Raw genomic sequence first — 15,984 nt, 5'->3', positions numbered from 1 at the left:
CCCTTTATAAACAGGTGTTTCCATATTGACTCAGTCTGGAGATGCAGTGTCAGGTGTCTTTTTGCTTGGTGTGTGTGATTGGTTGCTGTCCTTCACATGTGATTGACTTCTATCATTCTCGTTCGATTGGCTCCTGTCCTGGGCATATGATCGGTTCCTGTTCTCACTGTGTGACTGGTTCGTGTCCCCGGCGTGTTTGAACATCAGGATGGAGTTGTAGATCTTGAGGGCAGGACCGAGTTTGATTGACATGATCCTGACGATGTCCCGTTGGGTGAGCAGAAGGAAGGCCCGCCCATCGATTTGCTAGATAGACAGAGGCGAGAACCAATCACATCACAGCAAATTCAACGTGACATCATTAAACCTAGAGAAGTCAAATGGTCATCTCACCTCGTCTCTGAACTGTTTTGCCTGTTCCTCACAGCCAGGGAGTGACTCGATGAAATCCGACACCTGCAGCGAGACAGTGACAGAAAGTAAAACAGGTATGCTACAGTATACATTAGGTTGAAGCTGCCATACTATTGATGTAATTGCCTCTCTGTATCCACAGCTCCCAGTTAATCTGTCTCTCTCTCTGATTTGTCCTACTGACCTGCTGGACACTCCAGTGCTGGACGTTCTCAGCGTGGACTCCGGCGACCCCTGGCAGCAGTTTGCGGTGTTGCTCCCAGCAGAGCGATAGGTCACGGCCGGGCTGCACCGACATGGCTGACAGGAAGACCGACTGGTGGGGGGTGGCTGACATACTGGTCTCTGCTGCTGGCAGAGGGACCGACAGGTCAGAGACAGGAAACGCCTAACATTTCCTTAGTAACCACATGACAACTTCTTCAGGGAGTAACCAATTAGCAACACCTTCATACCAACATGACAACCCTTAAGCAACTACGTAATGACACCTTACTAACCACTGAGCAACACCTTAACAACCACCACACATCTTAGCACCTAATGGCACCTCAGTAATGACACCTTAGCAGCCCCTTAAGGACACCCTCCTTCTTTTCAGATAAAAGAGGAACAGAACTTTTTTGCAAACAGGAAGTGACCGGGTCACCCCCTCACGTTGCACGGCACTGAAATATAATGGATAGAAACAGAGTTCAACATAATGTGACAACTGTGGAAAAATGAATAAACTGGATGGGTATAAATTCTTCTATGAGGAGTTTGTACACAACTACCTAGTTAAATAAACCTACAATGCTTATCCTAGCAAGCTTTAGTGTTAGCTAAGCACAGACTAACATAGCTTTAAAGCTACCTGGTTCCTGGTCAACCTAGAGGGTCTAGTGGGACTCAGAACATACTCCCACCATAAACCACTCTTTTTTCACTAATGATGAGTTCCCACAATCGTCACCACCTGTTGAACACCAGTGCTACCCATTCTGACTGTGTTGTGATTAGGGGTAGGTGCAGTGTAAAGCAGAAATGGGGTTACCTGTTTACTTCCTGTTTATGTGAAAAAGGTCGATGGACATTGTTTAGTGGCATCACGTATTTTTCAGGTTCTTCTTGAATCAGAAAATATCATTATCAGAACGTGAGTGTTGGTGCTGATGTCAAGCACTTCCTAATGAAAGCCGACCACAGAACAAAGGTTCCCCCATTCACTAGTTGCAGTCTCTGCTGGCTCACACTCCCTGTATGGGCATGTTTCACCGTTTTATCTATGGCATTATTGATTGATCCCTGAGAAATAATCTGCAGATGAATTGGTAGTTGCAGCTTCTGCATCACGTAGTGTTAGGGTTAGAGTAAGTCTAAAACCTAGTCCTGTTTCTGGTCAAGAATCAGGTCCTGAGATTCAGTGGTCACATCTGTCATTTTCTGACTGAACCACAGTGTGAAAATGTCTTGGAGTCAAGCAGGACCTGCACTGACCTGCAGAGGAACCACAGAAGACCTGTCCTATCCCTCTGAGCAGGGAGACAGGCTTCTTGTCACCCCTAACCAACGAGTTAGGGGCCACAGTTGTTCAAAGCACAACCAACACGGCTGTTACCATGGTGAACTGTTTCCATGGAAACAGCCACTTCATCGGCCTGCTGTTGCCTTAGAAACAGGCAGAGGAGGGAGAGGAGGATGCTGAATGAGAGACAATGCTGTAACAGGATTTATATTAGGCATGAAGAGCATCATGAGAAATCCTTCTTCCTCACAGTGTATTTATTGATCCAGACATGATCAGCTCATTCTCTCCCCAGTTGTGGCTTCTGTGGTTTCCTTGGTCACATGCCAAGTAGAGCCAAGCTGGTCACATTTCCATAATAACAAACCACAGTGTAAGAGCAGCTGTATAGCACCCCCTGCTGTTCACACAACTCATGTTGTGCTACTGCAGTACAGCTGATTCTATTTGTACTTTGACTCTGAACCAAACTCACAGTTCTGGGGGTTGTGTATATGAAGTAATTTTGTGCTTTAGTTATCTCCCACAAACCCCATCCAGAGACTAACAGCGCTGGTTAATGTGGCATGCCCACTGTAATGTTTGAGTCTAGCCCCTGGTCCAGCTTATTGCTCTGTGCTGTAGACCTCCACCGTTGTCCACCACACCGATGCACTGGGGGGCAGGTTTCCTCCACAGGAAACATTGGAGGCCATGTGTTTCCAACACAAGGCTCCAAAGGCTTAGAACGGCATCACTGTGCACAGAGTCTTAAGGAAGAGTCACTGTCCTTTGGCTGCTTTTAACCCTCTCCATGTCAAACAGCCAAACCCATGTTAACCCTGGTTGTTACTTTTTCTTTGTCCCACTCTCTCTGCGCAAAAGATGCCACCTCTTCACTCTGGCAGCTGCTGGTTCAGACTTTTAGCTGCCCAGAGCTCCTCCATGGCTGTTTGACATGACTACTGGCTGGAAAAACCCTTCTAACCTTGGCTAGGCGGCAGGCGGGGCTGATTTACAGACCATACTTTGACAACACAGGGTGGAGAAGCTGGAATAACACCTGTACCTTAACAACTGTTAAACATACTTGGATTGAGAGCAGCAAGGTGAAGCTCCTCCTCCTCCTCCTGTTTCACACAGAGGAATTTGGTTGGCTGAGTCAATCTGCGGGGGGGGGGTGGCTGACATACTGGTCTCTGCTGCTGGCAGAGGGACCGACAGGTCAGAGACAGGAAACGCCTAACATTTCCTTAGTAACCACATGACAACTTCTTCAGGGAGTAACCAATTAGCAACACCTTCATACCAACATGACAACCCTTAAGCAACTACGTAATGACACCTTACTAACCACTGAGCAACACCTTAACAACCACCACACATCTTAGCACCTAATGGCACCTCAGTAATGACACCTTAGCAGCCCCTTAAGGACACCCTCCTTCTTTTCAGATAAAAGAGGAACAGAACTTTTTTGCAAACAGGAAGTGACCGGGTCACCCCCTCACGTTGCACGGCACTGAAATATAATGGATAGAAACAGAGTTCAACATAATGTGACAACTGTGGAAAAATGAATAAACTGGATGGGTATAAATTCTTCTATGAGGAGTTTGTACACAACTACCTAGTTAAATAAACCTACAATGCTTATCCTAGCAAGCTTTAGTGTTAGCTAAGCACAGACTAACATAGCTTTAAAGCTACCTGGTTCCTGGTCAACCTAGAGGGTCTAGTGGGACTCAGAACATACTCCCACCATAAACCACTCTTTTTTCACTAATGATGAGTTCCCACAATCGTCACCACCTGTTGAACACCAGTGCTACCCATTCTGACTGTGTTGTGATTAGGGGTAGGTGCAGTGTAAAGCAGAAATGGGGTTACCTGTTTACTTCCTGTTTATGTGAAAAAGGTCGATGGACATTGTTTAGTGGCATCACGTATTTTTCAGGTTCTTCTTGAATCAGAAAATATCATTATCAGAACGTGAGTGTTGGTGCTGATGTCAAGCACTTCCTAATGAAAGCCGACCACAGAACAAAGGTTCCCCCATTCACTAGTTGCAGTCTCTGCTGGCTCACACTCCCTGTATGGGCATGTTTCACCGTTTTATCTATGGCATTATTGATTGATCCCTGAGAAATAATCTGCAGATGAATTGGTAGTTGCAGCTTCTGCATCACGTAGTGTTAGGGTTAGAGTAAGTCTAAAACCTAGTCCTGTTTCTGGTCAAGAATCAGGTCCTGAGATTCAGTGGTCACATCTGTCATTTTCTGACTGAACCACAGTGTGAAAATGTCTTGGAGTCAAGCAGGACCTGCACTGACCTGCAGAGGAACCACAGAAGACCTGTCCTATCCCTCTGAGCAGGGAGACAGGCTTCTTGTCACCCCTAACCAACGAGTTAGGGGCCACAGTTGTTCAAAGCACAACCAACACGGCTGTTACCATGGTGAACTGTTTCCATGGAAACAGCCACTTCATCGGCCTGCTGTTGCCTTAGAAACAGGCAGAGGAGGGAGAGGAGGATGCTGAATGAGAGACAATGCTGTAACAGGATTTATATTAGGCATGAAGAGCATCATGAGAAATCCTTCTTCCTCACAGTGTATTTATTGATCCAGACATGATCAGCTCATTCTCTCCCCAGTTGTGGCTTCTGTGGTTTCCTTGGTCACATGCCAAGTAGAGCCAAGCTGGTCACATTTCCATAATAACAAACCACAGTGTAAGAGCAGCTGTATAGCACCCCCTGCTGTTCACACAACTCATGTTGTGCTACTGCAGTACAGCTGATTCTATTTGTACTTTGACTCTGAACCAAACTCACAGTTCTGGGGGTTGTGTATATGAAGTAATTTTGTGCTTTAGTTATCTCCCACAAACCCCATCCAGAGACTAACAGCGCTGGTTAATGTGGCATGCCCACTGTAATGTTTGAGTCTAGCCCCTGGTCCAGCTTATTGCTCTGTGCTGTAGACCTCCACCGTTGTCCACCACACCGATGCACTGGGGGGCAGGTTTCCTCCACAGGAAACATTGGAGGCCATGTGTTTCCAACACAAGGCTCCAAAGGCTTAGAACGGCATCACTGTGCACAGAGTCTTAAGGAAGAGTCACTGTCCTTTGGCTGCTTTTAACCCTCTCCATGTCAAACAGCCAAACCCATGTTAACCCTGGTTGTTACTTTTTCTTTGTCCCACTCTCTCTGCGCAAAAGATGCCACCTCTTCACTCTGGCAGCTGCTGGTTCAGACTTTTAGCTGCCCAGAGCTCCTCCATGGCTGTTTGACATGACTACTGGCTGGAAAAACCCTTCTAACCTTGGCTAGGCGGCAGGCGGGGCTGATTTACAGACCATACTTTGACAACACAGGGTGGAGAAGCTGGAATAACACCTGTACCTTAACAACTGTTAAACATACTTGGATTGAGAGCAGCAAGGTGAAGCTCCTCCTCCTCCTCCTGTTTCACACAGAGGAATTTGGTTGGCTGAGTCAATCTGAGAGGGGCAGGGTCAGAGGAGAGAAGGACAAAAGTCTTTTTTAAACCATCTGAGATGGAAGATTATCAAAAATAAATGAACATATAAATAAATAAATAAATAAATAAATAAACAAACCCTGGAGTTTTTGAGTAAGACCTTTATTTAGAAATGTTTTTATAAGATTAACACATCTATAACATGTTCAAACACTAATCCTTGCCAAAGCAAAAATGTCTCAACTTCACCCACTGTCAAAACCTGAAGAGATCCAACCTCTAGCAACACTGCCAATATGTTGGGCAACAGACTCTTAACATATTTTTAAAACTGTCTGTCTCACCTGTCTGCCTGTCGTCTCCTCTTCCCCAGAGGAAGCAGCAGAGTTTTTTCTCCAGGCTCCATCTTAACCTGGACACCTCTTCTGTTCAGCAGACAGGTAGGTACAGAGACAGGTAAAAAACTAAATTCAGACTTAAATGTTTCCTTTACATATAAAACATAAACTGTTAGTGATGAATCATTTTTTAAAAAGTTTATTATTCTTCTGTGCTAAATGCAGAAGTTGCACATGCTGTGTGGTTGTGTGCAGTTATTACACCAAACACATTTACAGTGGCTTAACATGCCCATGGTTACCTGTCTGGCTGGTTGCCATGGTGATGCATGGCAACAGGTACAAGGGTGATGACTCTCTCTCCTCCCAGCCTATCAGGAAGCACCACCTCTTTACGCATATTAATGTCTGAGTATGGACAGCCAAAGGCACTGGGTGAGAGACAGACAGAGACAGGGAGGGAACAAAGTGAGAGAGATTTCAGCACCACCAGTGAAAAATAAGAAACGTAAAAAACCTGACTCAGCAAACAGAAACCTGACTCTGCATATTAATAATATGACTTGGCAAATAAAAGAGTAGAGGCAAAACACATTAAGCTGAAAAAAAAAGACAAAACCTATCAAGTGTGAGTTTGTATGAGACAGGTGTGTGACAGATAGGTGTACCTGTGGTGTCCAGTGTATTTGGCTCCTTTGATGTGTCCGACTCCTCTGCAGCCTGGGGTGGGACACACTCCCTGAGAGGGGGAGGAGAGGGGGGAGGAACCTTTCTCACACACAGGGAATGACAATGTTAAAACTTTTTTTGTGTATATTGTTGGTATGGAGTCAGTTGCTGTCTGATTGTGGTGGGGGGTGGGGGGAGTTCATTCTATTATTATATTACATTTTTCAGTGCTCATAAAAAATTACAGTATTTCATTTCATTATTGGAATTTTTCATCCCTGCATATATTGCCTGTTTTGTCAATGCTTAGGGCTGTGATGCACCAGGCTGAGAGTCAGCCATCGGTGAGCGTCTGTGGGGGCTCATCTTTTTAAGGTGCCCTGCTCTATTGGCACTAGTCAGACTGTCGGCGGCTTTGAGGCCAATTCGACATTTTGGGCCGGTTGGGCCTCGTCAGTGAGAGAGATCACTCTAATTGGTTGTTCAGCCTAGTGAATCAGTGCATGAGAGGAGAACGGTTCAAGAAAGTCCCTTCAGCCTGTCGCTGTAGTATCCATAATTTCACCCATTTAGTGCGTTTTTTTGTCTCCATGACCTCCTTTCTTCTTCCTGAACCAAAATACCAAGGGCAGAGAATGGTGGCATCATTTGCAGCTTCTTATCAGACATATTCCTGATGAGAAGCAGCTGTAAACAGCAGCTGTGTTGAATGAGAGGTGTTTTGTTTATAGCTTATACTTCCACAGTCTAGCTCTTCTTCTTCCCCTTTCTGAATGGCAACTATAGATACTGCCACCTGCTGGTAGGAAGAGTTATTTCTGTCACACAGGTGCAGTTGGCTTTTGGCTGTCATTTGTGTAGTGTGTTCAATTGTCACTTTTTTTAACCCAACTGGCCCAGACGAAGCTGACGTGAGGCAACACAACAGTCAGCGTTCATCACTGCTAGTTCGTTCACGTCAGCTTGGTGCAGTTCTGCCCTTTTAAGCTCTGCTTAAAAATCTGTGAACAGCACCTTCTGTAGATGTTAAGCTACTTTTAAGGTGGACTGACAAATTCTAGTTGGAAGCTAGGCTCAGTGTCATGCAGGACGTGTCTGCCTGTCTCTGTCTCTTTAATCTCTGACCTGGTGGGGGTTCCAGTGGATGTCCTGTGCGCTGACACCAGCCAACAGGATGAAGGTCACAGAGATCGCTGTCACACCAGACGTCAAACTGCCGCGACCAGCCATCATAATGAATCTGCAGGAGTGTACACCTGGTTACATCATCGCACACTTGATGACATCACACAGGTACACCATAAAGGTATGCAGTACCTTCACCCTGTAGTCCTCTGTGTCTGTTACCGTGGTGACACGGATCAGCATGGGGTTCCTCCTGTCCACTGCCTCCAACCTGTGGTTCACTTGGAAACCATGTGGAGCTCTCTGATTGGACAGACACACCTGTCAGCCATTACAAGCCGCTTTCTGATTTGATCTGAGAGCTGTCAGTTATTCGTCTACCTCCTCAGCTCCTCTAGTTCAAGTATTCTCATTGCATATAAAACAGAACAAAACAGCACATTTCCCAGAGGTATCATAATTAAGCAACACATAAATAGACACCATAAATCTATAAAACAAGATAAAATTCTAATAAAAAATGAAACTAATTCAAATATTTCATAAAATAGATTATGCAACATCTCTGGCATGTTGCATGTCCGTACTGCATCATTTAACATAACTGCTTGAGGAAAGAAACTATTTCTAAATCTAGTGGTCTTTATTTTAATGTGCTTGCCGTGTCTGACAGTTTGTGTACGATCAGTCACCAGGAACAAAACAGCAGGAGGTGTTGCTGTGAATACACAGGCCACCACTGGTCTTACCACAGTCTGTCAGCTCACTATGTGGGGCTGCCTATTAATGCCATCGCTGTAGCTCTACCTCCTCCTTTCCTTCTCTACCTCCCTCTTTCCTTCTTTACCTCCTTCATTCCTTCTCTACCTCCTTTTCCTTCTCTTCTCACCAGTGTGAAGGCTGAACTGGGAGCAGCAGTGGAACCAGTTTCCTGCAGGTATTCCTCCCATAGGAAGTTTTCGGGGTTGGGGTGACCTAAAAAATAAAGGTACTGCTTACTAAAATAAGCATAATACCAAGTACATACTGTTTAACTACTGTGTGCATAAGTACAGTGTCGAGGAGTGGTGTGTATAAATACTGCATGTGTAAGTACTGCGTGTACCCTGAGGAGCTGTTAGAGGCCGTCCCTGCTCTTCACACCAGCCCACAGGATGGATGTACGGACTGCTGCTATCACACCTGATCGATCAGTACAACCATCAGTAAATCCACACATACACATTGCAGGTCAGGTACACCTTAATCAAAATCTGATCTCATGGGGATCAATCAGTCTGCTACAAACAGTCTGCAGCACTTTCTGCTGGTCAACTACATGATCTTCTATGGCTACTAACACCAGTACCTGTCTGTCACCTGTCTGTATGTTTCTGACCGGTCTGTCTCACCAGTAGTCATATGTGTCGTCCCAGTTGTCAAAGTGAACCAGGAAGCGGTTGTTGATGACATCAGCAACGGAGGCAACGCAGACAAGTCCGGGGTTCTTCCTGTCAACCGCCTCCAACTTCATCCCCACCCTGAACCCACAGTCCTGAGAGACAAACAGGCAGAGAGACAGATGGGTGTTCCAGCTCAATCCACAGCCCTGAGACAGACAAACAGAGGCAGACAGGTGTACACTCACTGCGGCGCGATAGGCGAACAGGGTGGGCGGAGCAGCATGAGAGCCAGTGGACTGAAGGTAGGTCTCCCAGTCAAACTCTGTCTCACTGTGACCTGTAGAAAAAGAGACAGGTAGAGAAATGTTACCTGTGTCAGGTGATTACCTGTAAGGGGGCGCAGCTTCCTGTGTTCACCTTTCGGCGGGTGAAGCTTGTGGTTGTGGTCTTTACACCAGCCTGTCGGTCGGATGTCTGCCGAGTCGGCGTTTACCCAGAAGTCGTAGCACTCTGAGTACCCATCAATATGGAGTCGCAGCCGACAGCCAGTCACCTGGCAGAGAGACACGAGTCACCTGACAGACCTCAGACAGGTGTGTGTGTCAGAGAGAGCATTACCTCAGCAACTGTGAGCACACAGAACATGGAGGGGTGGAGTGGGTCAATGCCCTCCAGCTTCATCCCAACTTTAAAACCAGTTCTCCTACTGGGAAAGGACTGGGACTGAAGAGTCAGACAGGTCAGAGAGAGAGAGAGACAGGTCAGAAAGATATACACGTGTGTGTGTGTGTGTGTGTGCTAGTCCTGGGCGTGCTACCTGTGTAAACAGTGTCAGAGGCGCAGCTTCAGCCTTCTCTTCGTTCAGGTACTGCTGCCAGGACCATGACCGTCTTTTCACACCCACTAAACACACAAATACAATGTTGTCACCAGGTGTTACAGGTCAGCACAGGGAGGTGGGGACGGGGGTTTATGACTTGTACTACAACCTGCCACCAGGGGTTGATCAGATGTTTTGGTCCTAACAAGATTGAGAGCTCTGATAAACTGGCAGCCAACCAGAGAGCAGAATTTCATGCAGGTGCACCTACAGGTGTGTGTTACCTTGAGTGCTGCTGACTTTGTTCTTCATCTTCTGTTCTTTTTTGGTTATTCTCTGTTCAACAAGGAAGTAAACACAAAGATGAGGCTATGGTGGCCTGGAGAAGTCACAAACACAGTGCTGCTGGCAAAGCATCATGGGAGCTGTAGTTTGGAAGAGCTGACACTGAATTGCAGAAACTGGTAATTTAACTAAACATTTTACCCAGATGAGTTTTGTCATTCATCTGTGTTTGACCAGTCAACAATTGGATCAGTTCAACCAGTTTATCCAATATTATCTTTGCTTTTATAAAACCCTCTAAATGTCTGGCAGATGTCAGTGTGACAGAGTTTAATCAATCAGGAGTCAATCAAAACACTAACAAAATTAGTCATTGACAATCCTTTTTTCATGACGAAAAGGAGACTTAGCTAAATAAAAAAGTTACCAGTTGAAAATAAGAACAGTCTTCATCAGTGAATAAAAACTGAATGTTAATGTGAAAAACAGATGAATGAACATGAAGTAATTATGTCTTAATGCATAGTCTTATCCAGTGACCTGTAGCATGTGTGGAACCACAAACTGTGGCTTCTGATCCATGAAACCAAATCTCTCCTGTTCAGATGTTGAGTTTTTCCTCCCCACTGTCGCCAAGTGCTGCTAAAGGGGGATTTGTTGGGTTTTTCCTATGTAATAATAATAGTAAGGTCTAGACCAAGGGTCCCCAACCCCCGGTCCGTGGATCATTTGGTACCGGGCTGCAAAGAAAAAAATTTCGTGGTTAAAATTATAGTTATTTTTCTTTCATTAGTCTTAGTTTGAAAAACAACTGTTTCTGCCCTTGCCTCACTACCGCACTTGACTCTGGCACGCCATTTTACGCATCAGCGTCACAAGCTAACCCTTTAAAAAAAATGAGCCAAAAACAAAATTCACTGGAGAGCTTTTTCGGGAAGGAACGAGCAAACGATGGGACAGCAGAAGGGTCACATACTGCCAGCAAAAAGAAACCTGCATTTAAAAGAAAATACCACGATTCCTACCTAAGTTACAGGTTCATCGCAACAGGTGATACCCAAGCTCCACACCCACTATGCATAATTTGTGGTGACTAGCTAATGAAGTCATGAAACCCTCAAAAATGCTTCGCCACTGCATTAAAAGACAAGCCCTTGGAATTTTTTTCTAGTTGCAGGGAAACAAGCCCAGGGCTCCCACTGACCGTATTATGGCGAATTGATATTATAGTGTAGAATTATTGTAATTGCCTAATATAAAGTGTAATTGTTGCATTCAGATTACATACTATGAACTGACAAAAGGTTTTTGTTATTGGAACCCCCGTGCCTCTACCCAGTCTGCGGAAAAATTTTCATGCATGAAACCGGTCCCTGGTACAAAAAAGGTTGGGGACTGCTGCTCTAGACCTTAGTTGGTAGTGTCCTGAGATGACTTTTGTTGTGATTTGGTGCTGTACAAATTGAACAGAGCTGAATTTAGCTGTTTGACCTGTCGCACTGTCGTTAATCTGAAGTATCTTACATTCAGTAATGTTCTGTCTGTCAGCTGACATCAGTGCTTCTTGGGAGAAATGGGTTCATGAAGTAAATTAGTCTACCGTCCACTGAGAATTAGACAAGAAGACACAAACACAGCTTAGACAAATGAGGAAAAAGCAGCAGTATGCCAACATTTATGATCAGTTCAGATCACTGAACAGGAAGTGCTGGGATGTGGTGTTAAAGTCACCGTCAGTCAGATAGCTGTGTCATGCTATAAACAGGAATCAGTCAGTTCCAAGACGAATGTGAGCAGTCGGCCATCTGAATCTTCCTTTAGATGTCGGTCTGAACGATCTTTTATTTTGAAAAATGACCGCATTCTCTCGGTTACATCTCGGTCACTTGAGCGCCAAAACTGGCTTACTTGTGGACATATTCAGCCTGCTCAATGAACTCAGTCTGTCACTTCAGGGGAAAATGACAACTGTCTTCAAGTTGGCAGATAAAGTAGTTGCATTTAAAGCCAAACTGGATTTGTGGGGACGGCGCGTCAACAGCGGCATTTTGGACATGTTTCAAACATTAGCGGGGATTTTGGGTGAGACTGAGCCTGAGCCTTCATTCTCCCAGCTGGTGCACGATCACCTGTCTTTGCTTTTAAAAGAGTTCGAGCGCTACTTCCCAACCACAAAGGACCCACGAACTGCCAAGGAATGGATCCGCAACCCATTTGTCAACAAACCAGGTGAATCCAGCAGGTCTGTGCAAGAAGAAGATCAACTGCTGGAGATCGCAAATGACGGCGGCCTTAAAAGTATGTTCGAGACAACAACTCTGTCGGTGTTCTGGATTAAAGTCATGACAGAATACCCTGAGATCGCCACCACAGCACTGAAACGAGTGCTGGGGCTCAGGGCTCCCATTGATTTAGCGTTATGGGGAGTTAAAAATGTCAACACAGTGGATTCACGTTTATTATTATATTAACAATATACGTACCCCCCCCCGGGCCGCGGTAAAATTGTCAAGCGTTGACCGGTCCGCAGTGATAAAAAGGTTGGGGACCACTGGACTAAACAAATGTCACTGCGCTTGTGTTCTTTAACTGTACATGACAAAGATGAAGAGCTGTAACCATACTGACTGTACCATACCAGAGATGGAGACAGCTTTAACGTCCATTTTTCATTTGTGCTAGAAAATTGGATTTAAAATTAAATGACTTAGTCCAGAACCAGGACTTGGAACAGCCAGAAATATCCTGGCTGAGGACAAGAGTCTGCACTAGGTGCTAAACCATGAAGTGCTTTAAAAGTGACCAGTAGAATATTAAATATTACGAATCGCGTGTTACATATCAGTTGAAATGAAAGAAATAACCCTGTTGTAAATAAATAAGGCCATCAACAAAATGTGAGGTGGATGAGCGCTCAGCCGCAGTGTACCGCCACCATTACACCGTCATAAACACATAAATGCTGCATGAGCCACAGTTGTCCATTACAGCCATGCATCAGTGAGGCCTCCAAATGCATGTCTGACAAGTAAAAGGAAACTCCAGAATAACTGAGTTGAAATACAAATGCAGGGGTCACCGATTAATCAGCTGATTATTGTCTTGATGATCTGACTGATCTTTTTATCACCAGAATGTCAAACACTGGGAAAAGGTCCCACTGTGACTCTCCACAGTCCAAGGTGCTGTCTTCACGTTGCTGGTTGTGTCCAACCAACAGACCCACAGGGACTCACAGGGTGGCCACAGGTCCTTAAAAAGTCTATTTTATTAATAAAAGGCCTTAAATTCAGATTGGATGGGTCTTCTGTTTTAGTCACTTCAATGTGAGAATTTCTCTAGTCTGCCAGACCAAAGCAGACCCAAGAAAAATTTTTATTTTTAAGAACTGTTAATAATTGGATTTAGGACAGCAGTGATATCTTGTGTCTTCACATTTGGATAATGTCCTTTTTGCTCTTTTTTTTTCCTCTTTCAGAGAAGGCCGCCGTTCTTTTGACAATTTTTGTCATTTTACTTACTGTTCATTTTGAACTGAGATCAATATGTTTACCTGGAAAGAGTTTTTTTCGGTATTTCCATTACAAGTTTGGTCTTGAATTTTATTTAAAGTGGTATTAAAAGGTCTTATATTTAACTTGTGTATAGCCGTAGACACGCTGATTCAGTTCATTCTCATGTCTGACAAAGAAAAGCATCAGTTCTTCACATTAAAGAAGGTGGAACCAGAACATCTCAGTGACTGTTGCTTCTAAATAGCTGCCAGTTAATTTTCTACCAGTGAACTGACTCATGGTTGCAGCTGGCTTCATGAGAACATGGGTCGGACGCAGTGAGGGATCTGGTCTGGAAGGAGGAGGTTTCCTCCTCCGACATAGGAGACCTGACCTGCTCTGGACACACGGCCCTGCTGTGCGCTGGGTGATAAACTGTTTAGACAAAGACATAATTTTTGTAATCTTATGTCTGTACACCACCTCAGTGGGTTAGACATGAAGCAGTCAAGATGTTATTGAAATGTAGACTTTCAGCTTTATTTCAAGGTGTTTCACAAAAATATCCCATGAAATGTTTATGAAATTACAGCTGTTTTATACGTAGTCCCCCACTTTCAGAGGCTTGGACAAAACATTGAGACATTTGACTTGTTGGAGAGCTCTTCCTTCTTTTACCTACTGTCGAATTACTCGTTTCTGTCACAGTAAACTGAAAGTCCTAGGACATGACCAGACCCTGTGGGTAACTACAACAGGCGTTTGTCCCTGTTTTCTCACTTGGCGCGGATAAAACAAAAACGTAATATTCAAGAAAATTATCTGAAGTTTTCATGCACTTGAAATACTGAACTCTGAAATAAAGGGTATGTCGAGACTAAGCGGTATAGAAAATGAGATGAGTTAAAGCGTATGCTCTAGACCCTTGTTGTGAAAGTGCGAGCGGAAATGCAGTGCCCTCACATGTGTCCGTTAACACAGGTTCAATCAGGAAACAACAAACAGCTCAAACCCGCCGGTGATCCGCGGCTCTCTCCGCGACCGCCGAGCTCCAGAGAGCGGTTGCAACCGTAGCAGAAACGTGCTGAGAGAAGCCGGAGGGCTGGGCAGAGAGAACCGAGCGGAGCCGGCGCCGATACCGGGACTTTAGACAAAAACTTACCGTGTGTAGTGATCTCCGCCTTGTTCTACTGACAGCTCCACAACACGGAAATGCTGCGACAGCGAGGGCACTGCGCATGCGCCTCATGTGACTCAAGAGCAGCATGCGCATAATAAGATATAAAAATGTTTGAAATAAAGTTTGATGAGGTTGCGTGGAGCCTCAAACTATTCAAAATTCCGTTGGACGTAAGAAATTTAACGTGTGTTTTTGTGACCCTAGTTAAAAGCAAAGTTATACATATATTTTTATATTTGTGCTTTTTCACTGCATTTGCATACAACTTAAGCGAGGAAAATAACATTATGAAAAAACCAAGTCTTTCCATAATACAATAAATTTACAAGTAACCTACATATACTCAGTTTCTTCGTTTAAGTAAAACTTAAGTATTTGTACTTTATGAGTTTACCTATTTTCTGTCCATTGGCTTTATCCTTCTACTCCACTACATGTCAAGGTGTTATTTACTGCCTTAACAATGAATGAATGAGTGGTCATTAAGATAATTATTATTATAATTAAGTGCTCTAAAATGTGTCACTAATAATGTAGTGCAGTTAGTTGATCCAGGTTCTGAGCTACTGTGGGAGAAAACTGTCAGTGTTTGGGTCCAAGATCTTGTGATGAGTCTGGGTCTTGTGGGAGGTCCCTGTTAATGAATTGGAAACATTTCAAAGCACTGGTTTAACTAGTACTGAACACGGATAGAGTTTACTAAACTAAAATATCTCCTGTGTTCTTGGTCAGTGCGGTAAGCTAATAGTTTTGCCCTGGTCTCAGTTGTGCTAAGGTAAAATAACAGTTTTCCTGTGCTCTTAGCTTTTATACTAAGCTAAGATCAAATCAAATCAAATCAAATTTTATTTGTATAGCGCCAAATCACAACAAAAGTCATCTCAGGACACTTTACAAAGTAAGGTCTAGACCTTACTGTTATCAATATTATTACATAGGGAAAACCCAACAAATCCCCCTTGAGCAAGCACTTGGCGACAGTGGGGAGGAAAAACTCCCTTTAACGGAAGAAACCTCCGACAGACCCCGGCTCTTGGTGGGCGGCCTTCTGCCTCGACCGGTTGGGGTGAGTGGATAGAGGAGAGACAAAAGAAGAAAAGCAACAAGACACAACAATCAAACACTGATCAGGTCGATGTGGCTGGTGACTGCTCGTCAGAGATGTAGAGCTCCAGGGCCAGGGCAATCTGCAGAAAGGTACAGGGAGAGAGAGAGGACACACTACGAGAGAGAGGAGACACAAAGTTAGTAATGTGTAATGGTGGCATATAGAAGCATAGGGAGTGGAGTGGAGTGGAGTGGA

General features: G+C 44.5%; 1 protein-coding gene across 1 annotated transcript; it reads right to left on the bottom strand.

Moving 5' to 3' along the window:
* Positions 1-9: 9 nt before the first annotated feature.
* Positions 10-15,530, bottom strand: l3mbtl4 (L3MBTL histone methyl-lysine binding protein 4). Its single transcript, XM_020625444.1, is given in 20 exon segments — positions 10-306; positions 394-456; positions 599-765; positions 2,991-3,071; positions 3,073-3,102; positions 5,331-5,407; positions 5,733-5,813; positions 6,029-6,157; positions 6,395-6,494; positions 7,521-7,635; positions 7,713-7,823; positions 8,410-8,495; positions 8,626-8,702; positions 8,912-9,054; positions 9,148-9,239; positions 9,320-9,455; positions 9,521-9,625; positions 9,720-9,805; positions 10,007-10,058; positions 14,664-15,530. Coding segments are annotated over 20 exon segments (2,118 nt in total). The 5' UTR covers positions 14,775-15,530; the 3' UTR covers positions 10-30.
* Positions 15,531-15,984: the final 454 nt, after the last annotated feature.

Source organism: Monopterus albus, unplaced genomic scaffold (assembly GCF_001952655.1).
Source record: "Monopterus albus unplaced genomic scaffold, M_albus_1.0 scaffold355.1, whole genome shotgun sequence".
In the NCBI taxonomy this organism is placed as follows: Eukaryota; Metazoa; Chordata; class Actinopteri; order Synbranchiformes; family Synbranchidae; genus Monopterus; species Monopterus albus.
This window is presented reverse-complemented; position numbering and strand designations above follow the sequence as displayed.